The sequence below is a fragment of the Sorghum bicolor genome, chromosome 10 (assembly GCF_000003195.3).
Source record: "Sorghum bicolor cultivar BTx623 chromosome 10, Sorghum_bicolor_NCBIv3, whole genome shotgun sequence".
Classification (NCBI taxonomy): domain Eukaryota; kingdom Viridiplantae; phylum Streptophyta; class Magnoliopsida; order Poales; family Poaceae; genus Sorghum; species Sorghum bicolor.
Genome location: NC_012879.2, coordinates 3444405 through 3471860, shown reverse-complemented (window position 1 = coordinate 3471860; position 27456 = coordinate 3444405). Strand labels below are relative to the sequence as shown.

The window sequence follows — 27456 nt, the reverse complement described above, 5'->3', positions numbered from 1 at the left end:
TTTCGTTTCATCCATGTGCCGCTACCGGAGCACAGCTGCACAACAAACCTTTCAGTGCCCAGACAGCGAAAGCTGTTTGACTGATGAATATGAACACTGCTCCTTCCAAATGAAATTAAATGCATCTGAGATAATTCGTCAAGTTGCTGTTCCAAGTGGCCTGAATTATTGTGGACTAATTGGACTTGACATCAGGAAAACAGCTCGAGTGACCAATCACTTTGCTTTCCCATTTAAATGTTTATCCCAATTAGAGATCCATACCACAGCTGGAGAGGAAAGGCAGACTACAAGCTCCCCTCAAAAAATAATTAAAGTGCAAAGACACAAATAAAAACGCTGTCACAAGAATGTAGAATGAGAAAGCGTTGCTAGAGTGATCACCCTCAAGACTCAGCTTGCTCACTAGTTTGTATCAGACGAAGTAGACGACTCAGCGTTTACTCCAAAAGGAGAATCTCAGGGAATATCGCTAATTCAGTCAGTCACAGCATCAGAAGATGTATGTATATGATCTATCGATTGACAATGCATTGTTTCCTTCTACTCCGTACTTTCTATACAACAAAATTCCTTTTTGCTACGATACAGGATGAACGTTCCAACGCAAAAGGAGCAATGAAGGCTGCTGTGACAAGAATGTTTGAATGAGAATGCCTTTGCTACAGTACTAGGTTATGACGCCAGCCGGTATAGGTTCCTTCAGCGGTGCTCCCACAATGATTGTACCTGATGAATCAAATGAATACTCCAAACACATCTACTGGGTGAGGGGCAGAGGTCAACTATGAGATCCGTAGTTTGTGCTCCAACCAAGAAAACATCAATCCTCAGACTCGGACACCTCAGCTGCAACAGTTGGACCACCTGTGCACTCTTTTCTTTGATGAAGCTCTAGCATTTTTACCTCTGGGTGGCATAGCCCTGTGTCACAGATTTGGACGTTAGCAAGGCCCAGCTTGGTCTTTAATGATCAAACTGTAGACATTTTGAACCGATAAAGGTCTAACAAGAAAGGGCATGAAGATCTTCCATAAAAAAGAAAGGGTATGAAGATCAGCTTCTATAATAATTCTCTAGTCCTATAAAAACGTCCCTCGGAAGTATTGATCATTTATGAACTAGTACCTTTACAACCCATTTACAGGTTAGTTTAATTAATGCTTACTATTTTTGGTCTTCATATGTAACATTTGATAAAAGATTCTAATGTACGATGTGAAATATGCATGTTAGCCAAGTCATTACAAGGGGGCAAGAAAACGTACAAATTTCAATCTAATCTAAGAAAAGAAAGGAATGACCTGAGCATTTTGGAATGTCCCAAACAGCAACTGAAGACTCCGTGCAGTCAGCTTCACAAAGTGCATGTGTGTTCTCATGGTTGACGTTCATGGCAAGCATCCAAGATCCAATTGTAACATCCTCGTTGCTAAACATACGGAAACTGGAAGAGACATATGCAAGAATATAGTTAACAGCAAATAAAATTACTCAACCAGAGGTTTGACAGTGATTTAATAATGTTACTATGTGAGAACTTGAGTCTCTAAAATCTTCTGGTGTTTCATATCTAAAAATGTCAGTTTCCTTGCTATTCCTGTAGCAGTTCTACCCCCAGGCTCCAGGGTTTGTGACTTCAATATAGCACTAGCAACCAATGATCCTTGTTCGTTGCCATAGTACACCTTCACCAGATATAGATTATAGGAAACAGAGAGTATAGCTTAATGCTACAACACAGATTTATACATTATTGATGAAAGAAGCATGACCACATGTCATACTGATTAGCAGCTACAGGTTTCAGTTAAAATAACCCATATAAATTTGAAGAGAATGTTATGCTGCAGTCTTTCAGCATTACAGCATTAGGACATCAAAATATTCAATCACGAAAGAGCAATGTTTTCTCACCATGATTTGTTTCTCAATTTCAGACACGCAATATAACCAAAGATGCTTCGAGTATATTTGCCAAGTGATTTTTTTTGTGACAATCATTAATACAGGTATCCAGTTATACCAGCCACTACAGTTTCCCAGAAACTAGTGCACGAGTTGGAAAGACTAATTTGGTGGTAGTAGAAAAGCAAAGGCAAACAACCATATTTTCTTAGTACAATTAAGAAACATGTGTATGTAGAGAATAGTTACAAAAAAAGGTAAGTTTATGTTTCATGATAAGGTGCGCAGAACATTCACTGCAACTCACCTGTTGTTTCTCAAAGCAACCAAGCTAGCCACCACGTCAGCTGATAGAGCATAAATTGGCCCATACGCATGAAGGAAGTATTCCGATCCGAGTAAGAAGGATTGGGGCTCATACCTGCATCTCTCAAAAAAGCAGAATCAATCAACATAAGTAGATGTTGTCTAATTGATGAATGACCAAACTAATAGTTTTGCCATGTGGAGCTTTTACAGATCCAAACAACAAATTGACCAAATTGCACTGAAGGCCTACAAATTTAGCTAGCTTCATCCCTGGATATATAAGTTTTCACTATCAGCCTGAGCCTGCACATTAACCAACCAATTCAATTGATGGCATCCAGGGGGCTTTATGTGCAAATACAATGCAACTATCGTGGCCTCAGGCACAGCTGAATACATTTGTCTCAGAGTGCATGTTAGCCAAATAGTTGTCTCATTTGTCGACCATACTACCATAACATGCAATCATGCAGATACTACTTTACATTGCTATTTTGCAACCACTAACGGTCTAACGGTTAGAGATGTTCAGGAAGAGCAATCAGGGCAGACTAAGAATGTTTCTCGTCTGGCTAATTATTGTTACAAAGCTAGACATAAAGGATTTGTAAGCACACCAGCCCCTTCCATAAGACTTAACCCTTGGACTTTGCTTTTCTAATTTAAGCAAACTTTCTTAATTACCTAACTTCTTACCAAATCCTTTCCCCTAAGTAACTAAAAATATCCTATTTCCTTGACTCCCAGGATGAGTAGAACCCCCAGACAAGTAAAAGACCTCCTGGTTGCTTGCCTCTTGCACCAGAGACCACAGCACCTAGTAATGTTGAAACTCATGCAACTTCAAGTTGCAAGGTTGGATATCCAAAGACATAACCAATCAAATAATAGATTTGGATCCAGGAATACAACTATGGAAATTTACAGACATGCCCATACCAAATTCCAACTTGCAAGAATGAAAATATGTTTAGGTACCTATCACACATTTGCTGAAACATATGTATTGGTTCCAGCAATGTTTGGCAATTTTGTGCACATCATGTTTGGCCATTCATCTATCTGGCCCATACGGTCATTTTTTAGTGTTATGTGCTGTATCTGATCTAGTTTTAGCTGGGTGGGGCTGTGTGTGTTAGGTGTGCCTGGCATAGTCATCAATGCAGGAAAGCAAGATAAGGCGACAGGTTACCTCTGACACTTAAGCGGTAAGGCGTAAGGCATGGTGACGCCATACTAGTATGCCAACCAAGGGATTGTAGGGGAAAATGGCACACCGCACACCAAAGAGGAAAAAAAAGACAAAAGCAGAAAGGAAAAATGACACCAGGCCATGTAACCCATAGAAGCCCAACAGGCCCACAAACCTAACTGCCTAGACTAAAGAGAACAAAAATGGCAGCAGTCATCTGCTCGTCATTGCTGGAGAGATACAAGTGATTTCCCTCGATTCGGATGCCAAAGTGACGGTTTTGGGATGCCATGCCCGGCAGCAACATACATATGTAAGATGAGTCATCAGGCATGGCGTCAACCCTTAATAACCATGGTGCCTAGGACTGGGAGTGGGCATTTTGCCTATGTCCTATGTATTTTATTCTCTTAATGTTATGACACAAGGTTGTCCTAAGTTGTTTGAAGAAAAAAAAAGAGAGGACTGTTTTGTTCCTTAACCACAGATACTAGCCTAAGAAGATGGAAATGTTAGTTTCCGTCTTTAGAATAGTTGGAAAGCTATATCTTGCTGGTGCATACAAACATGTCATAACACAGTACTTTAGATGGTAAAATCCACCCTCTTGAATCATAGAACTTCTTGAATAACATTTCCTGATGTAAAAAAAAGTAATGAGTGGAAGCAAAACTATTTACAAATTTGGGTCAATTAACACTTCAAGGCTACTGTTCACATAGCTAGCATCATAAAGTAATCATTTATTTTTCTCAAATAGACAACCATTTCATTTTCCAATAAAAACAGTAACGAGATTGTTAAATCAAATAACAACAAATGACGAAAACTAACCATTTCAACTTAGGATCAGTAAAAACAGGCCCCTTCTTCATGCATCCAATGTATGTTTGTGGATGTGACCGTTCTTTAGCCAGAAGCAAGGAAAGTCTATCTGCATGAAGAGAAGTAAGCAATGTAAGCACCAACATTTCAAAAGGAAACATGCCTATTACTAAGTTACTAAAAGGAGACTTGGGATACTTTTACTCACCTGGTCTCAAGTAAATGTCATCATCCGCTTTAACATAGAAATCAGAATCATACAATGCATAGGCAGCCTTAAAGAAAGCTAACCTAAAACATAAGACGAAATAAGCATCCTGAATAGAGACAACATAATGATATTTAAATACCTCTAATTCCTTACGTTTTGTATGGGAGCCTGCTATACTCCTCTTCGAGATCTAAAAGCACAAAATCATCATATTCTTCAACTTCTCTATTAAGAGCAGCCATCTTGTTCTTTGAATTGCTTTTCCCAATCACAAAGCGGAATGCCAGGCCAGTAGCTTCCTCCAATCTGCAATGCAGAGAGTAAGTGGAAGTGTGGAACCACTGTAAGGAATATAGACAGCATCACCACCAGAAAGGAAACAATACTATAAAACCAAAGACGTTAATAATTGCCGAGCATCATGGTCAGAAGCATCATGGTCAGAACAATTGGAAAACAAAGTGAAATTAGAGAAAATTCATGTTGCCTGTATATCACTATATCTTACAGCTGTTGTGGGGCTGACTTATCACAGGTAGGCAAGATTTGTCACTGAAATCATTATATGCTCGAAAGATCAGGCATAACAACTATAACTCGAGATTCAAACAATCAAACCAATGAATTGCCAATGGAAGTGTCAAGTTTCTAAGAGCTTAGGAGTGTGGGTGTGTGTTGTAAGGGTTCTTGTCCCTTTTTTTCTTCTTAATACAAACATAGGCAGCTCTCCTGCGTGTTCGAGGAAAAAGAAAAGGAAAAAAAAATGGAAGTGTCAACTAAGTAGAAATACGACAAAGGGTGAACCAGTTCATGTGGAAGGACAACACAGTCCATATTCCTGAAGAGCACTAAGCACTAGGAGAGTGGCCCCTATGGTGTAACTGGCCACTGTTTGGAAGTACCACTAAAACAATGCATATTTTAGCAAGCTCATCAGATTCCATCACAAACAAAGAATATCATTGCAAATGAACTAGCACACGAAGCACCAATAAGAAGACATTTCAGAAATGCAGTTACGGAGCAAACCAGAGACAATTCTGCTACCATATAGTGATGTCTACATTGACAAATGTTTTATCCACAATTCCACATTGACCAATGAGAGTAATTCATTTTGAGGTAGATCGTCAGTATTTCTGATTTTGTTGTTGTGATCTCTGAGAACTAATCAGCAGTGGCAGAATATTGAGTGGATCACGTCTAGTAGATATGAGAAATATCAAAAATGGAATGTAACAAACCAACTCTCATATAGGTTTGCAACCAGTCTCACCATATTATACTACTACTAAAGAGTAGCAGGCTAGAAGTAACAAAATACATCAACAGTCCGAACTCTAAAACTCCAGCTAGATCTCGACCGGCAAAAGCGAAAACGAACTAGCAAGCCGTGATACCAGCTACTGACCGAAGTAGGCCCTGGCGATCCGCGGGGAGCCACGTCCGGCGCAGCGCGCGGCGGCGTCCAATGGAGCCGAACCCGGTGAAGATCCCGACGAAGGCCATGACCTTGTGGCGGCCGCGCGATCCGGTGGCGAGCGAGGCCGGGAGCTCCGCGGAGCCCGCGGCGGAGCCATCCCCCGGGCGGCGATCCCACGCGACGGAGACGGAGAGCGGGCGCGAGGAATCCGGGCAGCGGCTGTGAGTGACGGACGGGGAGCGCGAGAGCGTGAGCGCGGCGGCGAGGAAGCCGGCGAGGCCGAAGAGGAGGCAGGCCGCGGAGAAGGCCGGCGTGGAGAGCAGCCGCCGCAGCGCCCCGCCGCGGCGCGAGGCGGAGGAGGCGAAGAAGACCTTGGGCGAGCCCGGCATGGCGGCAGGCTGGCGGGCGGGTGGGCCGGCCGGCCGGTCCTCCCTGCGCGCGATGCCGGCACGATGGGGTGGGCCGTGGGCGGCGGATCGGACGGAGCTCGGGGAGGGAGCGGAGTGGTCTGAGGCCACGGCCGTTTGGAAGCCGAGCCGGGGGCCGGGGGTTCGACGATTGGTGCGGCACCTCTTTTTTCTCTTGGGGCCTCTCGTCTCGTGGGTTTGGCAAAAGCGCCCAGGACAAAGAGGGCCATGGCCCATGTGGTGGATCGTAGTATTGAGCAACCAGCCAGCTCAGCAGAAATCGGAATAGTGTACAAAACAATATGAAGGGGTTGAGTACGGTTAGCCCAATGCCTGGTTTCTTGGGGTATTCTCCAAGAACAATAAATTAGTATAGACCTAACTTCTCTCAATGGTTAGGCTTTGTTTAGATGCGAAAACATTTTGGATTTTGCTACTGTAGCACTTTCATTTGTTTATGGCAAATATTGTTCAATTATGAAATAACTAGGATCAAAAGATTCATCTCGCGATTTACAGGTAAACTGTGCAATTAGTTTTTATTTTCGTCTATATTTAATGCTTCATGCATGTGCAGAAAGATTCGATGTGACCGGAAATCTTGAAAACTTTTTTGATTTCGGGGTGAACTAAACGAGGCCTTAGTTTCCAGTTTCTACAGAAAATTACATTTAAGAAACATGTGTATGTATTAAAAACTGAGAACGATCAGCAGTGACAAACATCTATGTAGAAATCCATGTTGCACTGTGCCTGCGACAAGGGTCGTGACCAGTGAGAGCTGTGGCAAGCATATGCATGTATATTAACATGGCCATCATTTAGAATGATAGCAGGTCAACAGGTCGTTGGCAGTGAGAGCGGAATAATCTCTAGAGGCACCGAGCCACCGAGCGATGCTCATGGTCCTCCGGGGCTCCTCGTCGGAGCTCATCTTCACATCCCGCGCACGGTGCATGGCCCAGCACAGCGCCGGCAGCCGTGGCGGTATGGCCTGGTCAGTGATGATCTCTGGCTTCGCTAGGAAAGCACATGAGGATGCCATGGCGGCGATGATCTCTGGCTTCACATCCCCTGTGCTATTTCAAGAGGACGTTGTGGCCTGGTCGACAATGATCTGTGCGGAGGAGGAGAGAAGCCGGAGAGCGCGTGGGAGGAGAAGAGAACCAGATCGTGCGAGCCGGAGAAACCGGCGGCCGCGCTAGGGATCCGAGAAAAGAAGGAAGAAACGAGCAGAGTCTTCCCAACTCCGATTCCCTCCTTTGGTAGCGCATCGAGTCACGAGAAGATTCAATTTCCTCCCTCTCAGAAACGGTTTCTCTCTTTTTCCTTCTCTCTATGATAAATCTACTGTCATGTCAGCAAATTACGTACTTAGCAAAATAATTAATATAGATAGAAACTATCATAAATATATTATTGGAATTGTCCTTAGGCGCAAATATAGTGTGGTACAAAAAGATCTCCTTCAAAAATTAAGCTTTTTTATCGTGGTTGGACAATGATTTTACCATAAATAAACAAAAAGTCTGCCCTGCCATTTCGAGCCCCAGACGCTGAAAAGTCATCTAGCAGCAGCTCTGTCTGCTTGGACCTACCATTTCGAGTCCCAGTTCCCATAGTTGAAGCATGCATCATCATCGGTATGTGAATTTGTTTCTCTTTCCTGTTAACTGCTCTGTACGGTATGATTGATTGCGCATTCTGTCGTGGTTACATGGACATTTTGCACCCCAAGGGCCGTAAGTTTGTTCGTGGAAACGACAAGGACCGGATAGAACAACAACTCTTGCCGGGCATGATTTACAGGGGTTAAGATGCCATTCACTTGCTGCCTTGACCTGCCCTCTCCCGACAGTCAAGAGAAGGAAGAAGACTAGTGGGAATTTGGAACTGGCCCTTGGGCGCTGCTGTGACTTTCACCTGCCGGACACTAGCACGAAACTTCGGCAAACCACGTGCTATCCTTGAGGTTGACACGGCGCTTGAGATTTCGACGGCCTGCAAGACTTTTGTTCTTTTGTTACATGTTTCTCTCATCGATCCACGCGGAAGGTTGGAAGGACTAATTATGCAGAACGCGCCGGTTCCTGCATTTGCTAGGCCACAAGTCCACAACTGCTACGCCATGACCAGCCTCGCCCACTAACTTGCTTCGCCGCCTCACAAAAAAGCGAAGTGAAACAATCGCCAATGTCCTTTCCAGGCAGAATCATCACTTGTGGCTGCGAGCTAGAGTCTGCTTACTGCATATAGAATCGGACATGGTGCAGCACCGCGGCAGAACAGCGAGCATGCTGGAGGTGCCGGTGCCGGTGCCGGGGAGCCTCCCGCTGTGCACCTACCGCGATTCGATCCGTAGAGTCTCTGTCGTCTCCGGCGGCCTGTGCGGGTCGGTGCAGCTGTTCTTCCCCGTGAGCTGCGACACTGAGGCGGGAGATGGAGCCTACTGCTGGTCGAGCGCGAGCTCCGCCTCCAGTCCGTGTCCGTCCTTGGATGCATGGGCCCGTTGCTCGCCCGTGTCCTCGTCCTTCTCCGGCTGCTGGGAGGCTGAAGACCCAGATGCAGTCATGGAGCTCCGCGCCATCGCGCAGCAGATGGTCCACGACGGCTACATGCAGGGCCTCATCCGAGCGTTCGGTGCCGGTCGCTCCTCATCGGCACACCGCCGCGGTCTCGCCGGTCCCGGCCTCGAAGAGAGCCTTTTGGAGAGCTGGTTCTCGGAGCTGGACGTGGAGTGGGTACTCAGGATCGGGGAAGGAGACAGAGTGCACTTGGACTTGGAGGACGGATGCGCCTCCCTCCTAGATATGATGGAGAGGTGGATCAAAGCTCTCAAGACCATGGTGCAGGTGCTCTGCATCACGCAGCAGGAGATCCGCGCCAAGGGGCCGACCGTCGCCGTCGGCGGCGGGGTCAGGAAGGCCATCGAGCACATCATGCTGCTGGCCACCGGTAAAATAATGGCCGAGCGCGAGCAGGAGGTGGCCCAGTTCGTGCGGCTCGCCGAGGATGCTTCACTTCGTGGACGCCGTCGCTCACGCCGCTCTGCACGACGACCAGGCGCCGGAGACGCTCCCGGGGATGTTGCTGGTGTACACCTGCGTCGTGGATGACGCGCCGGCCGTCCTGGCCTTGTTCCAAGAGGCGTCCATGACCAGCTCCATGTTCGACGCCATCAACGCTGTCTTCCTACGGAAGATGAACAGGCTGAGCGACGCCATATGGAGCATGATGGAGAAGGTCAGAGCTTCGTTCGTGAGGGACGGCTGCTGGAGAGTCTCATCGGCGGAGGCCGGTGGCGTCCACAAGACCACCAGGCTGATGATGAACTACATCATGCTGCTGTCGCGAAACGAACGTGCGCTCAGTCTCATCCTGCAGGAGGACCAACAACAACAACAACAACACTTGTCTCATCAACCCGATTACTACTCAAGCACGGTTGATATCCTCATCAAGGATCTGATCTCTTGCTTGGAGAAGCAGCTGGAGAAGGCATCAAATTTTATCTCCGACCCTGGATTGCGCTACATATTCTTGATGAACAATTGCAGCTTCATTTCGCAGAAGGTTTCGTCCATGCTCCTGCCGTCCTGGACTCTGTTTGAAGATTACAAGATCGAGAGGCCCAAGAAACGAGATTCCAGAGAAAGACCTTCCCCAATGGAAGATTACGTTAACCAGCCAGATCCAAATCTTCAGGAGCAAATACAAATGGACTCAAACCTGGATGGCCTTCTCATGATCCAGAGCTTCATAGAAGCTTACCTCGACGCCTCTTGGGAGCCAGTGATGTCTTGCTTGTACTATGACATACCTCGGGGCTTCCTGAAGCTTGGCGGAAGGCTGGATAAATTCGAATGTGAGTTCCACAAAACTTACACCATGCAAAGGCAATGGAAGGTTCCAAACCCTGAACTTAGGAAGAGATTGCGCAAAGCTGTGATTGAGAAAGTCATTCCAGGTTTCAGCAAGTACTTGGCGGAGCGAACGACAAAGGCGAAGAGCAATAGGCCACCCAAGAACACTGCCCTTGAATTGGAGGAGCTATTGGAAGAGCTATTCGAAGGATGATCGCTGGTGTTTTAATCACGGCCAAGGGGAAGAGCAATAGGCCACCCAAGACTTGTACATTTTATTATGATTTACTCTATTTAAAAAAAAACAGTCCACTGAATATAATCACCAGTTGGCATTGGCAAAGCGAAAACGATTGTTTTTGGGGAAGCCAGTGACAAAATGATCCATTTTCTGGTTGGTTCATTGAACTGGGCAAGGAACTGAGCATTGGAATAAAGAAAAGTTAACTGTCGCCCGGTAGAATTGGAACTATAATGAGAATCAAAGCTCGTTTCGAGCTAAATTATTGTCAAGTTTTTTTGCAACTCATTACAGATATAAACAAACCTTCATAATTAGCATTTCGTTCTGCTTGTAAGTAGGTGGTACATCAGCAGACGTGGAGCAGACCCATTAATATTTGAGAGTTAAAAGAAGTCTCCACCCCACTTCAAAAGTATGGAAATTACCAGAGTAACAAAAGAAATAATAAGTTCAACACATTGACTATTACGCGAATGGGCCTGTGGTCTAATGACACGGCTGTTGGGGCGTTACCCATCCCTGTGATTCAATGGTAGGGCTGCTTAGTGGAAGCCATATATTAAATAAAAAGAGTAAAGTCCACCACCGCTCTTTAAACTTGTACTGTCATGTCATCCCGATCCCTAAACTCATAAATTATTCATTTAGGTCCTCGAACTTGTTCGTCTGTGACATCTCGGTTCCTAAACTTGTTCAGTTGTGTTATCTCGGTCCTACACTTAGAAATCACCCGTTTATGTCCTCAAATTTGTTCAGCTATGTCATCCCCATCTTTGAACTTGGTTTTGAATCTCATCTCGGTCAAAACAAAGCGATCTAAAAATTCTATATCAAAAAATAATTCATAATTTTTTTATATGAACTCGAATGAAGACAAACTTTATAGTTATAGTCCTTAGAATAATCTACAACTTTGTAGTTGAAAGGGTTATTTGCGTTTCATGTGGAATACAAAATTGATAACCCATATAAATGTAGTTAATTAATATATCTAGAATTATCAAAAAAATAAAAATGAATTAAAACATCAAACACACAGTTGGGCAAGGAAAAAATGTGGACGACATAAGATAGAAGTCGTGAACTCTATTAATGGTAAAAGGATTATAGTGAACAAATGTTGGACTCTAGGGGTGGGCATTTAAATCTCGTGTTGGGTAATTTAGGTACCAAATAATTCGGGTTTAGGTTTTACTGATATACCTCAAATTGATAAACTACCAATTTTGACAAAATTCCAGCAACATTTTAAAGCAATAAGCTACGGTCCTTCAAATCGCTTCATATCGAGGTTTCCTTTTTTTGGCGGAAACATATCAAGGTGTACTTAATGAATATAGATTTATGAACTGACATTCATCAAATTAATCTTCGAAGTTTGATGGCATGTGCTAGCTTGAGGGCTTGAGGCTGACGTGGCGCAACTCTTTGTTATCGACGTCTGATTTATACCAAATTGAATTTTCATGATCCTTTGCTTATTTCTGTTCCAACGATAACAAGACGACTAAGTCGGTTATTTTCTTTCTGTCGCACACTACTCCCTTTTTCTTTCTTTTTTCCACCATCATCGCTTTTGTAGTTTTGTTTCTTAGCGCAAATACATTGATATTGTCTCGTTGACTATATCATATATACAATGTTACGTAATTTTAAAGTGACTTAATAGACAACCTGTACAATAATTGTCTTTTAAGTTGTTCCATAGTAACTCATGATTCTTTAGTTTAAAAATTAAAGTTGTAAGTTGTAAGTTGTATGACAACAACAACAGCTCTCATATGATGGTATAATAGTTGTCTTTTAATCCTAAATTTTAGTTACAAGGCAGTTGTTTCATGAAACAACAACCTATTTCTCTCTCCCTCTCTCTTTCTCCATACCATAAAAATTCTAAATAGCACTGCATGAGATGAAATATGAAACTGCTAAGGTATAGCATATACTTGCCCTTATTATCCACGTGATAATATTATTTTTGTTTTAGTATCAATCCCTTGTCCCAAAAATCTCTGAGTAATGCCCAGCAGGAGACTTATTTGGACAATTATTTTATTCTCACTCCCCTGTCTCTTCATCTTCTCATCTACTTCCTCCATTCAAATCATAAGTCGCCCCGACATTCGACAATGCCTTCGCTAACTTTTTGACGAGGGGCTCTACTAATGCTTCGGCGTCATTTGACAATGCCTTTGCTAGCTTTCTAACGAGGGGCTTCATCACCAATTGCCGCAACATTGATTATGCCTATGTCAATGCCTTAGCAAGGGATCTCGGCTACGGATTCGGCGTCAACAATAACAACAACACCTCCATCAATAGTTCGGCAAGGTGTGCACTTCAACTTTGCCCAAATTTTGGAGTGGAGCGCTCGCCATCGACATCGTTGAAAGAATTTCTCACAAGCGCCAACCAAGAGTGATTGACGAGGAGCGCATTGGACAAGCAAACTGTCCAAAGACAAAATCTTTGCCTAGTGCCTATGGGTGAAATGTTGAAGACATGTCGTGATCATCGACAACTTACTTCGCCTGTGTTGACTGCTTCGCCTACTTCAGCTATAGCAATGTCTTTGGAAAAAGTTAATTATGAAAATAGGATACCAAGGAGCTCAAGGTCAAAGGAGCGAGCTGCTAAGGATAGGATCTTTGAGGTTAGAGTGAAGGTGCCCCAAAGAGTAGCCAAATACATGCAAAGGCTAACTAGAGATATGAAAAGATGAAAGTTGTGTGTCGAGTCTTAAGTTGTAATTAGGCCACACTTTCTTATATTCAGCTAGTAGGTCTTATACTTTCGAGCAAAACCAAATAGCTAAGAGGTTGACCTCCCACTATCATGTTCATGGTCCAATTACATAGCCAAGGGCTCACAAAATAGTATTTGAGGGACTATTTGTAGCCTTTAGCGGTATTTTTGTAAATGCAAACCTTAGGGATTCATTTGAAGCCCCAGTGGTGTTTCTATAAATACAAACCACTAGAGCATAAAGAGAATCTGCTCTCCCACCTCCCCTTTAAATAGGAGAGGTGGAGGGGGAGTGAGACATTTGTCTAGATCACTAGTTCAGCTCTCTCTTTCTCTCATTATTTGCTCACTCTCTTGTTGGCTAAACCAACATCTTCTTTTGATGAAATATGTTAATATATCGTACTAATGTGTATATATCTAACTTTTATAATGTCAAAGTGGAATACCTTATATAAGATCTATTTGTTTTATAGTTGTTGATTATAGTAAAGTTTTTTGACCAGAGGCTAAAAATGTTTGTAATTTTATTCTTGTAGAAACCAATGACATTTAGATTGTTCTTCCGAGTAGCATGGCATTGTGTGGCCTTCCAAGTCGGTTGAGTGAGTATGATGAATTCAAATTTATTTTTTAAAAATTATTTCAAAAAGTTGAATGTCAGATTGGTGGCACACATTTTTCTAATTTACGTTGGAGATCAATAATTCCTGAATGTTGTCACTGAAAATCACTGCTTAGAACTTATCGTTGATCAAGTAGAGCAACAAAACTCTGGTAGAGAATTCCTCAGAAATGTCTTCCAACACACAGATGTTATTGCTTATACACTTAGTATTCATCATATATTAGTCTGCAAAAAAGAATATAAATGTATTGGTAACTGTTATATATAGACACATACGCTATTGTTTTTCTTCAACAAAGTGTGTGGACCATGGAGGTGCAGCACCTGAGGGAATATAAAACATATTATGGAGTCAAAACATTTCCCTGCCAAGCTGCGATAAGCTTGTTGGCAGAATCAACACTACCAGCACACCCCTCCACCGTCGTATCTGCTTTCTTTGTGAGATAGACATGCAGCGGTGCTCGGTTCTCCAAACTCACAATGCACTACCTTATTTAGAATTTTTTAATTTCTCAAATCAAATACCAACTTTCAACATGTAACTACTTTTGTATAGTATATGGGGTCAAAGGTAAACTAGTGCGCTCTTATTATGCAATAACTTTGGTTTTGTATTGAGATACAATGAACGAAACTCCACGTTCCACCCCGCCTAAAAAAACTCCGTTTATATTGAGACACAAAAGTGGCCTCTAAACTATTTATTCAAGACCACCATCCTTGTGAAAAGTGTGAATTGTCGTACAACACTGCGCCATCATGTCACTGTATGTCAGGCCCGTGTGGCCGTGTCAGGGTGGATATCGATATTTTCAGGCGACGCCTTGGCCTTGCCATGGCCGAACCGGCCGGTTGATCGACCTACCCTATCTACTGATCATGAGTGACAATGGGAGGATGGCAGTACGGGCCTCTGAGCCATCCCTCGGCGACCAGCCTGTTAACCGCCTCCGTGAAGTGGACGCCGTCCCAGGACTCGTGCGTCGACGGCTCCCGGCACGCGGTGGCGCCCTTCATGCCGCACAGCGCGTCGAGCTCGAAGTTGTACTTGCCGCCGCCCGCGCCGCAGCACGCCGGGACGGCGCCGGTGCTGAAGCCGAACCGCGCCGGGCTGCGCACCAGCCGGTCGATGTGGGTGTAGTAGTCGGCGTACACGATCCTCGCCGACGGGTACCTCGCCCGGAGTCCGGCGAGCCTGCCCTGCAGCAGGGAGTTCTGGTAGACGGACAGCTCGTTGAACGCCTTCAGGCACCCGTACTCGTCGTAGTCGGCCGGGTTGTCGCTCGGGAGAGACGTGAGGTAGATGGCGAAGCACCCCGCCGGCAGAGCTCCCGGGACGACGATGTCCACTGCGCCCAGCTGGATCAGTTGCTGCGCGTACGTACGTCCATGCATGCAAGGACAGTGACAGTCACAAACAAGTAGATGCCATGCCAGTCAGTTCAATTGCTGCATGTGTTCTTCATTACCTCGACGCCGCTGGCGACGGTGTCGACGATGTTGGGCGTGTAGTTTCTTGCATGGTCCATGGTGAGCCCGAACAAGACCATGGCATTGTAGTCGTTCCCGCCGAAGGGGCCGAACAGGAACAGGGACCTGGCCAGGTAGTCCTTGCAGCGTTGCCCTCCCGGCGGCGCGCCGGCGCCGCAGATGGACGGCAGCAGGTCCCTGAACCACTGGATCTGGACGTTCATGGCGCCGTTGTTCCAGACCGGGTAGCCGACGCCGATGGACTTGAGGAACTCGAAGTCCAGGGCCGTGGCGGCCACGATGGCCATGCTCGCGCCCCTCCGGAAGTCGGCGCCGTCCTGCTTCGACGGCGGGAGCAGCGGCAGCCCCAGCTCCTGAGCTGCATATGCATGTAGTATTCGTTCTCGATCGTTCATCAACGAATGAACTTGCATGATTGAGAGAGACCGATCGAGCCAAGCATATATATATGCAGGTGCCGGCGTGCGTGCGTGCGTACCGAGGAAGTCGACGACGAGGCGGCCGTCGGAGCAGCGGCAGGTGGGGTGGCCGAAGTAGGTCATGCCGTAGGGCGGCTGCGCGAAAGTGAGCATGAAGTTGTCCGCCGCCGACTTGTTGACGCAAATGTTGCCCGTGTCGCCCAGCGAGTCCCCGAAGTTGAACAAGGCCTCAAACCTGCTGTGGCCGGCGCCGGCGCCGACGACGCCACCGCCGCCAGCCAGGAGGAAGCAGGAGACGAGCAAGAGGCCAACGGCGCCGCCCAGAGCTCGAGCTCGCGGATCCATGGCGTGGTGCTCGTATACACTGTATCTAATCTAGTCTGTCCAAACACCGGACCGCTTACGACGGATTAGGAATATAATGCCGGGACCCGGGACACGGCCATGTCCACACACGGCTATATATATATATTGTCTCGGCCCCCGTTGCATCGAGCGTGTCCACGTGTGTGCGTGTACGTGCTCGTGGACACCGTGAGAACTTCGCCGTCCTCGATCGGCTGGCGGCCGAACCACCCTCGCGATAGCCTCGGTTTAATGCCCGCTTGGACGCTTGCATTCGGGTTGCGGCAGCGCGTGTGTCTCGCATATCGTCAATGCAAACCCGGGCGGCGGGCTCGATCTCGCTTCCCCTCGTAACAGAGCTCGTCGTCGCATCGGCGCGATTCAATGGCGCGCGGTGCGGCTGCGGCCGGACCGGCGCTTGGTGACGAGGTCCCCCGCGTCTGTTCCCCCGGAAGACAGGAAGCCAAGGACGGCACGTTTCGCCGCTGCGGTGAGCTGGGCCTCCTCACCGTCAGCGATCGGCCGCCCTTGGTTGCATGGGCCCGGCCGGCAAAGCGAGCGTGCGGGAGGCCCGCTAGTACCGGGACTTCCTGCTGGGCCGCACCATTATTCGAATTGCCAACTGAAGTAGGGCTTGGGTCCCCAGAGCACGCCTTGAAGGTTGGCCGAGTGATTGGAGTTTGGTGCCCGCAAAATTTGGTCTGCCAGAGCCAGACTGTGGAACCTTTGTCCCATCATAGATTCTCCTCATTTCAGGGCAAAGACCAAAGAGGGTCCATTGAAGCAGTAGTCTCTTTTGAAGATTACAATTTACACGGCGTTTTCGCAACACTCAAATGGTGCACGTCTCGGGCTAAGCTGGTTGCAATCTTTTGTAAAACAAAAGCAAAGCTCTTTTTTTTTCCCATTCGATTACCCCTTTGACGTTCACTCATACTAGCACGGTTTTTTTATGCCACCATGCCCCCCGAATATATTCAAATTCAACGCATAAATAGCCTTATAAAATCGCATGCTACACGAGTGGTATTAGCATTGGTGTCACATGATGAACACGAGAGAATTACTATGCTTCCATTGATTATTTCTTGCTGATCACCTCCATCATCTTCTTGCCCGCTTCGATTCCATCTAAACAAATACAATTAATCTGATTCCCCTTCCCCTAACTTGAGAGGCCCGGCCAGCAAATTAACGAACCACCACCACCAGCACCAACCAACCAGCCCCCCGATTCCCGGAGCTCGCTCTAGGCCGAGATGGCCGGGTGGCAGTAGGCGCCGCTGACCCACCCGTCGGCGATCTTCTTGTACGCCGCCTCCGTGAGGTGGATGCCGTCCCAGCTGAGCGACGACGACGGGTTGGAGCAGGCGTACGCGCCGGACATGCCGCAGCGCGCGCCGTTCTGGTAGTTGTACTTGCCGCCGCCGGCGCCGCAGCATGCCCTGAGGTTGGTGCTGAAGCCGTAGCTGCCAGGGCTCTTGACCATGTCGTAGACGTGGCTGTAGAAGTCGGCGTACATGATCCGCGCGCCTGGGTACTTGGCCTGCAGGCTCGACACCTTGCTCTGCAGCAGCGAGTTGTGGTTCGCCGACAGCGCGTTGAAGCGCTTCAGGCAGCCGTACTGGTCGTAGTCGCCGGCGTTGGAGGTCTGGTACAGGGTGAGGTAGATCGGGAAGCAGCCCACGGGGAGCACCCCCGGGACGACCACGTACATGGCGCCCAGGCTGATGAGCTGCTCCACGCCCTTGCCGATGGCGTCCACGATGGTGCCGCTCTGCCCGCTCGCTTGCTCCGGCGTGTAGCCGCCGAAGATCTGCGCGTTGTAGTCGTTGCCGCCGAACTCGCCGAGAACGAACAGCGACTTGGACAGGTACGACTTGCAGGCTGCCAAGAGAATCGAGTTAATGGCGTCAGTGAGTGAGTGAGTGAGCTAGCAAGCGACCACCACATCGCTCATCGTCTTCCTCCATGGTCCATGGACCATGTGTGCTGTGCTTGCATGGGATTTAATGGCGAGCGGCGGCGGGCCGGCAGACATTGATGAATGCCAATCGTGTCGTGCACCACGTACGACGTACGTACCCTGCGTGGAGCCGCAGATGGACGGCATCAGCTGCTGGAACCACTGGATCTGGGTGTTGAGGGGCCCGTTGTTCCAGATCTTGTCGCCGATGCCCAGAGACTGGAAGAAGCCAGAGTCCATGGTGGTGGCGCCGATGATGGCCATGTTGGCGCCCTGCTTGAAGTCGGAGCCGCCCTGCTTCGACGGCTTCAGCAGCGGCAGACCGAATTTCTCGGCTACATGCGCAACAACAAGCAAAACAGAAATTTCAGCATGTCACGTGAGTGGCGAGCAGAGTAAGGTGCTCTGTTTTTTCATTTTTTGGAGGGAAGCGGCGCGTTTGAAATGGGGAACGTTCGTGCAAAAGAAAGAGTATCTGCGCACCCAGGAAGTCGACGACGAGGCGGCCGTCGGAGCAGCGGCAGGTGGCGCGGCCGAAGAAGGTCTCGCCGTAGGGGGGCTGGGTGAGAGTGAGGCCGGCGGGGGGACCGTTCACGCACAGGTTGCCGGTGTCGGACATGGAGTCGCCGAAGCTGAAGATGGCGTTGAACTTCTGGCCAGAGACGGCCAAGAAGGCAGAGGACACGGCGAGGAACGCGACGGCGAGCCGAGCCGCCATTGCTGCTAGCCTGGTGGTGTCTAGGCGTGCTCCGACTCCGAGCTGGCTAGCTAGCTAGCTCGATCCGCGCTTATACTTATTGGCTGTGGCTGATGATCATGTTTGCAGGGGGCTCCCGGCTTATATAGAGGGCGTCAATGGCGTGGGTTGGGACGTAGCTGTTGCGCCATTAGCCCACCTCGTGTCAGTCTACTTCGGTTGTTGTGCATGCATGGGCTGCTTTTTATTTATTTTTTGTTTCTGTTCGTGTTTTTCTTCCTCATTGGAGGAAACTTCTGCTTTTCTTCCGTCTTTTCCTTTGTATTCTACCAGTTGTAGAGTGTTTTTTTTCCTCGTGTTTTATCATAATATCAGTATCAAATCTTGCTCTGCTTTTGGTAACCCCTGTCCAGTTTTTAAGATGTATCTTTTGTTTAGAGAAGAAGTTTGTATATTTCAGGTATGAGATGGCTCAAGTGTAACATCATCGCGGTCCGAGTCATTTTCGACTCTAGTTTGTGCCCTTTTACTTAATGATGAGAACATATATAGATCTTTTCTGAATATTGTATCTGTTTCAAAAAAGCTAAAAAAGGAGTGGTGTTATTTGTCGTGATCATTTTGGTAATAGATGCTGCTGCTTACAAGAAAGGGTAGTTAAATGGGGGCATGAAAATGTGGGTTAGACATTTCCTCCTGTTCCTAATCAGTGTCCAATAAAAGCAAGATGATTGAAGGTAGTATGAGTATGAAGCATGGGAGCGTGTATAGTATACTGTACAAGTTGGAGTGTTGGACCAGCTATGTTTGATGCTTGTCTAGTAGGAGCCATTTCATTACTGAAAACTAACACCTTTGGCTTTACCCTAATCATTTTCCACTAACTTGTATAATCTATGTAGCTGACACCTCATACAAGTAGAAATACCCTTTTGGGTAGCTTTGATGCTCTGGATTTCTGAGTTCTTTTTGCAAATACTAAAGCTTAGAAACTCTGAGATGAAACTGTCTGCTCCCACCTTGTTCTTCATTAGCATACATTTTTCTTAGGCTGTCTCCAATGGGAGACCCATTTGGGAACCCAAACCCAAAATGGGTCTCCAACACACAATACCTATAGACTCCAACAGAGTACCCATACAGAAGACCCATTTTGGGTATCAAGAGAGGCATAACCCAAATTTGGGTATCCTCTCTCCTTGAGACCTATTTGCAGAGAGTGTTGTCTTTTAGGTCTTGTTGTTGGAGAAGACTAAAAATAGGTATGGAACCTTTTACCTGTAGCGCTACCCAAAGGACAAATGGATATTGTATTTTGGGTAACAATTGTTGGAGATAGTCTTAAACTGCGAAAATCAGTTGCCACTCATAAATGTTGCAGCGCTTTCAGTTGAGTTTGACTTAGTTTAACTACCAAACAGATTTTTTGAGAGCTTGATTAGGTAGCCAGAGTCTGTCATGGAGATAGCATCATCGAGTTCATATATATTACATGGTTTCACATTATTTCGCAAGTAGTAGTTGTTTGGATTTATGGCCCAAAAAGCTGTGCTAGTTTTGAAACGGAAAAGCTGCCTGAAGACTGCTCCTAGACTCCTATAACTGGATGCATCAGCCAGCTGAACAGCACTGGTTGTGCTTGTGTTGTGTCAATTAGACGTTACCTTGTTTGCTTTCTTATCCTGCTTTCCCGGTTCAGGCAACAAGTAGCAGGTCAAACAGCCTTGTCACAACAGGATGGCCAACACTCTATCAAATGCCACGATATAAACTAGCTATATATGTAGCATTTGATATGACTTTACAGTTAAGAAAAAAAAACAATGGTGGTTCGTCGTTACATTTGTAGTTGTAGTGCTCGATCAATCTCCCATGACACCTACACCTGAACGTCAAAAGAAAAGCTAGGGCTCAACAACTCCCATAACATGGTGCAAGGAAGGGACACGCACTACAGCTACTATTAGCAGCAGGCGAGCAGGCAGAGGCGGGCGGGCGCCATGTCAATTCCTCAGCGAACTTGGCACCGTGTAGGCCATGCCAATGCCGGCGATGCAGTTGCAGTCCGTTATTATCCACACACAGAGAGAGAATTGTGTTTAACTGTAACCAAATTAACGGATTATCATATCATGCATATCGTCAGACTGTTGGATTCAGGACTTTGGATCAAGCATCGGCTGCTGTCAGTCACAGTGTTGTGACTTCTCTGTCAACCTCAAGAATAGGTAGGCAACTGAATGAAGAGCATCAGTACTCAGATTTTTCAGCAGCTAGATTAGATATTTCTAGCAAAAAAATCAGCAACTTGGGAAGAACGTAGTATTTTAACAAGATTATCCGCATGGCCAGCTCATCCATGACCAATTGACCATGAGGAAGTATATAGTATATCTGAGACCGACGTCAAACAAAGCTAGCTCATCTTTTGACGACCCTGGTTCCGTGTTGCTTCATCATCTGTCCCACATTCCAAGAAAGCATTTCATACACATCATCACAGGATCGACATCTACTCCTTAAACAATTGCACTACTGTACTTGTTTAATCGGTTACATCCTCCGGAATCGATAATTGGGGCCTGTACAAGTGTACATGCATGCATATACGCGCACTGCCAATTAAGCCACCAAACGATGAGATGAGGAAGGAACCCCAACAACTCGAGCCGCCGCTAGCTTTAGGAATTAGGACACGGAGCAGGTACGTACGCGGAGGAGGCCTTCATCATCTGCAAACAAGCCGACAGGGTGCTCCAGCACGACCACCGGTCGATCAATTCCGCCGTGGACTAATGCGACGATCGAGATGCCAAAGAGCGCGAGCCGTCGTTGTCGACCGGCCGGCGACGTGCGTGGTGGTGCTGTGTCTTGCAAGCGAACGCCCGAACCTTCCAACATAACCTCCGGCGCGAGAGGGAGCTAACGCCCCTGATTTGATTCGTTTCGCTTTTTTCTAACGCCCGGATTTGGGGTGGAGGCTGGAGTTGGAGCGGAGTGTGCCGGAAGCAACCACTCTTGTGTTTTTGGTTTGGTGCGTACTGAACTGTGTCGCCTGAATTTTTCTGGTTCGTGTGATGAAAATGGAGTTTGGATTGTTTTGCAGAGTACCTAATATGAATGTTATGCTTGCAGCAATAATTCGGTTCCAATGTACGGGATGAAGTTCAGTTAGGATGTTGGTTGGGCCTCTATATAGTTATGCAGTACATGCTTTGTATTGTTTCATATTAGGTAAAAGTATACTGAAAAACTTTGTTCAGAAATAAATTGTAAGTACTACTGAAAGTTTATATATGGAGCAGGCAGCATCATGCATCAAAATATGAAATGTATTTCATTAATTTCTTTTTTCTAGGAGGGAGACACATCATTCAGATGTGCCAGCCCATTTTTCCCACCAAACATATGCATGAACATGAGGCGTCGTCTATTTTAATTTGTTCAGTTTATTTGTACTTGCATATGCAATTGGGTAATCCAGTCGTTGGCCTATTGGCGTCAGGAACATGGGCAACTGATTGCATGCAAACTGACAGAAGTGGGGGAAACTACTGAATATGCGATAAAAAACGAACCAGTTAAAAGGAGCATTATATATCTCAAGCCATGTTTGGTTGAATTTTCTAAACGTGCTTCTGCTGCTTAAATAGAAAGCCAATCAAACAGGCGAAGCATGAATATGCTTTTACACAAAAGCAGCTGCTTTCGTGGAGTATAATTTCGGTAGCACATTGGAGTATTGGACTCCAGCTTTTGTGTTTTGGCTTTCAGCTTTTTGAAATGGATAAAAATAGAGAGACATAGAGAGAGGAGTAGGTTCACTTATTTCAACGATACAACTCAGTTTTTTCACAACAGATAGCTCATAAATAGTTTTTTTTTTACCGCTCACATCTCTACCGAATAGACCCTTAGTGCCACCACGCAGACAGGGGGCTGAAGGCTGAAAAGCCGGACAGTTTGCACGTCAGTTCAGAGCCGTGAATGAGAATGACTGGCAGTAACATGTTACCTAACCATAAGATGCATGGTGACGTCCGCTGATTTGAGTCGCTTTAAGCCTCATCCAACCCGGCCGTACAGGACTGACGTCGAGTGCATTCGATTAGACTTAGACGTACGCTTTATGTGCTGACTAATAAGTGAGAGTTAACTAGTAATCGAGGTTTTTATACGACCAAGTGGCGAATTCGTCAGTGTTTAGATTTGCATTTTGTTGTCATGGAAAGCTCTCTGTTTCGCCTACGATCCTGCGAAAGACAGAGAGTAGATTTCAGGCCTTGTTCAGTTCCCATAAAATTTTGCAAAATTATTCACATTCCTCGTCACATCAAATCTTTAGACGCATGCATAGAGTATTAAATATAGACGAAAATAAAAACTAATTGCACAGTTTAGTCGGAATTGACGAGATGAATTTTTTGAGCCTAGTTAGTCTATGTTTGGACAATATTTGTCAAATACAAACAAAAGTACTATAGTGTCTATTTTCCAAAATTTTTCGAAACTAAACAAGACCTCAAGGTTGTTCTTATCCGCGAGACCGAGACTGCCCCCGCACGAACGCACCGGCTGCTTATGCCACGACGTCGTACTGAACTTAGTTTATTCCGTTGGCCTAACGAGATACCAAAAAATTTTATAAAATTTTTTAGATTCTCCATCTAATCGAATCTTTAGATGTATGCATGAAGTATTAAATATAGACGAAAATAAAAACTAATTACATAGTTTGGTCGAAATTGACGAGACAAATCTTTTGAGCATAGTTAGTCTATAATTAGACAATATTTGTCAAATATAAATAAAATTGATACTATTCATATTTTGTCAAAAATTTTAGAACTAAACAAGGCCATACTATTATTATTTTGGAACAAAAATTACCGGCCAAGATATGGACGACGGGCAAGCAGAGGAGGCGTGTCAGCAGTCAGCAGCACGTCAACGCCCGGCATCAGCGTCATGATGACCAGTCGTCAGTCACGTTTAACATCATGAGTTCATGGCGCGCTACCGGAATCTTCTCCCTTTCTTGATTTGAGTATGATAGACAGCCTCATCCACAACGAATCGAACAAAAAGGCTCATGCATCGTCGCGGCCGTCGCTAAACAAAACAAGTTCACCTGAAATTCAAAAACTTTTAGAGATTTCCCATCACATCGAATTTTGTGGTACATGCATGAAACACTAAATAGAGACGAAAACAATAACTAATTACACAGTTTATCTGTAATTTACGAGACGAATCTTTTGAGCCTAGTTAGTCTATAATTTGACAATTAATATTAAATATAAACGAAAGTGCTACAGTATCAAAATCTAAAATCTTTTTACAACTAAATAAGGCCCAAGCGTGTCAGCACGAGCAACGAACTCACGGCACACGGCCTGGTTCTGACTGACTAAACACTGTAACACCAACAGGAAAGTCTTATAAGAAATCAGATAGGACTCCGAACTCGACTAATACTCTTAACTAAAAAGACGCCGGCGTATGTTGGATCCGACGGTACCGGATCTGATCGCCGAATCATAAAGGCGCCGTCCTCCATCAACACCTCAGAAGCAGCTCTCCGTCGCTGTTGCGCCAGCGAAGCCGAGAGACGGGGGCGCACGCCACGCTAGGCCGGGCTCTCTGGTCTCTGCTGCTGAGCGTTTCACTTCTGCATGTTTCCCTCGATCGAAAGCCCGGAGTCCGGACTCCCATTGCTCGACCAGCGAACACGCGATCTCGGCAGCCAACCCGGTGATACACAGAGAGCCGCCCAGCCCATGCAGCCAGCCACCAGTCCACCACTGCACCATCACAGTTTCTCACACGAGGTCTTCCGTGTGTGATTGGACTAATAACAGCAGGTTCAGAGACGATTGGCTAGCGCGAGCGGAGTGGCGGAGCTGTCGGTATGGCAAAGTGGGGCCACTGCCATATCTTGAGCTTATCTGATACCTACTGTAACATGTTTTTTCATTTGCTAAAGATGTTATAAACTACTAATAAGGCCTACCTTAATTCTTCCCTGTCCTCCGCCCGAGCGCCAATAAGGCCTTCCTAAATCTTTTTGAATTTAGACATTGTAGCATTTTTGTTTGTATTTGATAATTGTTGTTTAATTATAGAATAACTAGGCTTAAAAGATCCATCTCGCAAATTATAATTAAATTATGCAGTTAATTATTTTTTATCTATATTTAATGTTTTATACATATATTGTAAGATTCGATGTACAAGAAATCTTGATTTTTTTTTTGATTTTTTGGTGCAACTCTCCGCTTTTTTGTGTTGCGTGCAGCCGTGCAGGGTACGATGAGGCAAACTGATGAGGGTGTACGATGCTGTGTTTCACCGAATCGTCATGTATCTCCGCCGTGGATGAGTTGCCCATCCACAACGCACTTTGGGCGTGCTAGCACGGATGACGGCCTTCCAGAAGATGCCGTGAAATCAACGAACAAGATAGGCCGAGCTCGTCACGTCCACTTTTGACTCCACAAGGTGAAGGTGTGTACAGTAAAGTAAGACGAATTGGACGAGGAGACTGAGGTTGGGGCAGTGGCGGAGCTAGAGCAAATATGAGAGGGGTGCGCTTGCCTTGTGGGTGCGTAGGATTTTTCTATGTGGGTGCAAATATGGTGAAAATTTGATCATAATCACTATTTTTTGATATTTTTGTGGGTGCACCCGCACCCACAACCCTCTATATAGATCCGCCCATGGGTTGGGGGGAGGGAGATTGGTGTTGTCGAGTGAAAGAGGAGGGTGGATTTGTGATGAGCTATCCGTGTTTGGTTCGTAAGTGCACTCTGTGTCGTGTTAGGCTCGTTTTCGTCTTTTTTTTAGGAAATTGGAGGAGGTTTGCACCCCTACAGGAAAATTTTATTAAACGAAAAGGAGGTTTACACGTGAAAGCAAGAAAAAAAAGAAAATAGAAAGAGTTAAAGAAGGCTTCTAGAAAACAAAGAAGTTAAGAAAGAAAATGTAGCTCAACACTGAGTTGAACCAAGCTAAGAGAGACTGTTTATCCATTGTTCTAAAATAGCTTGAAACCTTCTCTTAACTCTCAGGGAAAGATAAATCATTTCATCCCTGAAACTATCGTTTGATGGCTGCATGCTTGGAGGTATCTAACGGAAGATCCAATCATTTTTAGCCTTCCATATCGTCTAACACATCAGAATGATGATCTCTATGGAGAAAGGCAATTACAGTTGAGATCTAAGGGACTGTATGATTTGTAAAGGATCTAACTCATGGTCAATCTGAAGGCTGAGCCAGCTCCAACATTGGGTGGCAAAGGGGCACTCCAGAAAAAAAAAGTTGCAATGATGATTCTTCTTATGAATCTCTACTTAAGATGCACATGTAGACATGTAGTCCTCAAGTTCCATACGCTTTCTTCTTAAAAACTCTCTTATGCTTAGTCTGTCTTTGATCAGCAGCTAGAAAAACACGTTATGTTTGTTCTGACAAGAGGATTTCCATAACCATCTGTGTGCGAGGTGTAGTCCAAATGTCCCTTCAACTACTCTCTTAACTGAAAAGGTGTTAGTGTTCCAAATGTCAATATTTGACTGTTTATGACCTATTAAGCAGAGCTTTTACCTTCTGATTGTGATAAAAAGCAGGTGAGAAATGATTTCTGATTCTAGTTTATAATCTATGCCAATATTGAATTTCTTGTGTTTGGTTTGTCTTACACTGAACTTGAGATTGACACGGATTATAAATGAGTCAAATTTGAGCCTAACTTTAGGTTCGATTGGTTCCAAGGCTCAACTCAACCCTCTTAACACGCTCAAGCTTGAGACAGAGCTTAATGGTGATACAACAATTGTTGTACGACTTTCTTCAAAAAAAAAACAATTGTTGTACGACGGTAGCGGTTACCTGCAGCCTAGGCCACACCGACAAAAGGATGGCGATGCTGGCAGAGAACAGAAGCCGGCTGGCACGTATCTGACCGCGCGATTGGAATCAAGTCCCTGACAAAAGCCAGCAACGCAAACTGCCGGGGCACCGTTGCCTAATCAGCTGCCGTCGTCCTTTAATTTCTCTGAAGGATGGATAGCTTCTCAAGTTTCCTTAATCCTTGCTATCATAACTGAGATATGATGATGAAGTTGACCTGGTGCTGACTCGTCCTCTTCGACGTGCTGTTCCGGCCAAATAATGAGGGAGCAAGCACCCCTCGCTCCCTTGCTTTCGGCATGGGGCTGGGGCTGCCGCGGCTGCTACGGCTCTATGTATATTTCATAAGTGTTGTGGGAGCGAGGAGCTGTTTATTAGTAAAAAATTTGTATTTAATAATTATTGTTTAATTATGAACTAACTAAATTTAAAAGATTCGTCTTGCAAATTACAAATAAACTATATAATTAGTTATTTTTTATCTATAGTTAATGTTCTATATATGTGTTGTAAGATTTGATGTGACAAAAAATCTTGAAACTTTTATAAAATATTTTAGAATCTAAACCTGCTGTGACCTGTGAGCATGTTAGTGCGTTGGTGAGTTGGAGTTTTCCGGGTGGTTAGCCCTGCCGGGCGCGCTGCGCCACCGTACCGGTGGGTTGCCGTCTCTCTCGCTGGTCCATGCTACTTTTTATTCCCGTGCACGTACACACACATGGCCTTTTCCGTTCGTTAATTTGTTTGTTTGCCTTCCCTGCGGGACATGGCTTTACGAGCATGACACGTTCTTAAACGGTGCATGTACATGATGTACTGTCCTCAGTGTTCTGGGTCTCTAGACTCAGAGTGTGTGACGGTTGTCG

The 27456-nt window shown here is 45.7% G+C and overlaps 5 protein-coding genes across 5 annotated transcripts; 2 read left to right on the top strand and 3 right to left on the bottom strand.

Annotated features, from left to right (window-relative positions):
* Positions 373 to 6527, bottom strand: LOC8069173 (probable beta-1,3-galactosyltransferase 14). The gene is made up of 7 exons (XM_002436463.2): positions 5857 to 6527; positions 4599 to 4751; positions 4443 to 4525; positions 4244 to 4343; positions 2216 to 2329; positions 1305 to 1447; positions 373 to 924 (listed from the first exon to the last, which is right to left on the bottom strand). The coding sequence occupies exons 1-7, from the start codon at positions 6510 to 6512 to the stop codon at positions 824 to 826; spliced, it is 1350 nt and encodes a 449-aa protein (XP_002436508.2). The 5' UTR covers positions 6513 to 6527; the 3' UTR covers positions 373 to 823.
* Positions 8038 to 9536, top strand: LOC110429519. Its single transcript, XM_021448872.1, has one exon. The coding sequence runs from the start codon at positions 8540 to 8542 to the stop codon at positions 9389 to 9391; it is 852 nt and encodes a 283-aa protein (XP_021304547.1). The 5' UTR covers positions 8038 to 8539; the 3' UTR covers positions 9392 to 9536.
* LOC8071343 (exocyst complex component EXO70A1) lies at positions 9429 to 10352 on the top strand. Its single transcript, XM_021449291.1, has one exon. The coding sequence runs from the start codon at positions 9429 to 9431 to the stop codon at positions 10350 to 10352; it is 924 nt and encodes a 307-aa protein (XP_021304966.1).
* Positions 14327 to 16106, bottom strand: LOC8069172 (GDSL esterase/lipase At5g45910). Its single transcript, XM_002436462.2, has 3 exons — positions 15728 to 16106; positions 15228 to 15607; positions 14327 to 15129 (listed from the first exon to the last, which is right to left on the bottom strand). Exons 1-3 carry the CDS (start codon positions 16011 to 16013, stop codon positions 14629 to 14631), a joined length of 1167 nt encoding a protein of 388 aa, XP_002436507.1. The 5' UTR covers positions 16014 to 16106; the 3' UTR covers positions 14327 to 14628.
* On the bottom strand, positions 16990 to 18805 carry LOC110431296 (GDSL esterase/lipase At5g45910-like). Its single transcript, XM_021450277.1, has 3 exons — positions 18463 to 18805; positions 18099 to 18314; positions 16990 to 17900 (listed from the first exon to the last, which is right to left on the bottom strand). Exons 1-3 carry the CDS (start codon positions 18695 to 18697, stop codon positions 17263 to 17265), a joined length of 1089 nt encoding a protein of 362 aa, XP_021305952.1. The 5' UTR covers positions 18698 to 18805; the 3' UTR covers positions 16990 to 17262.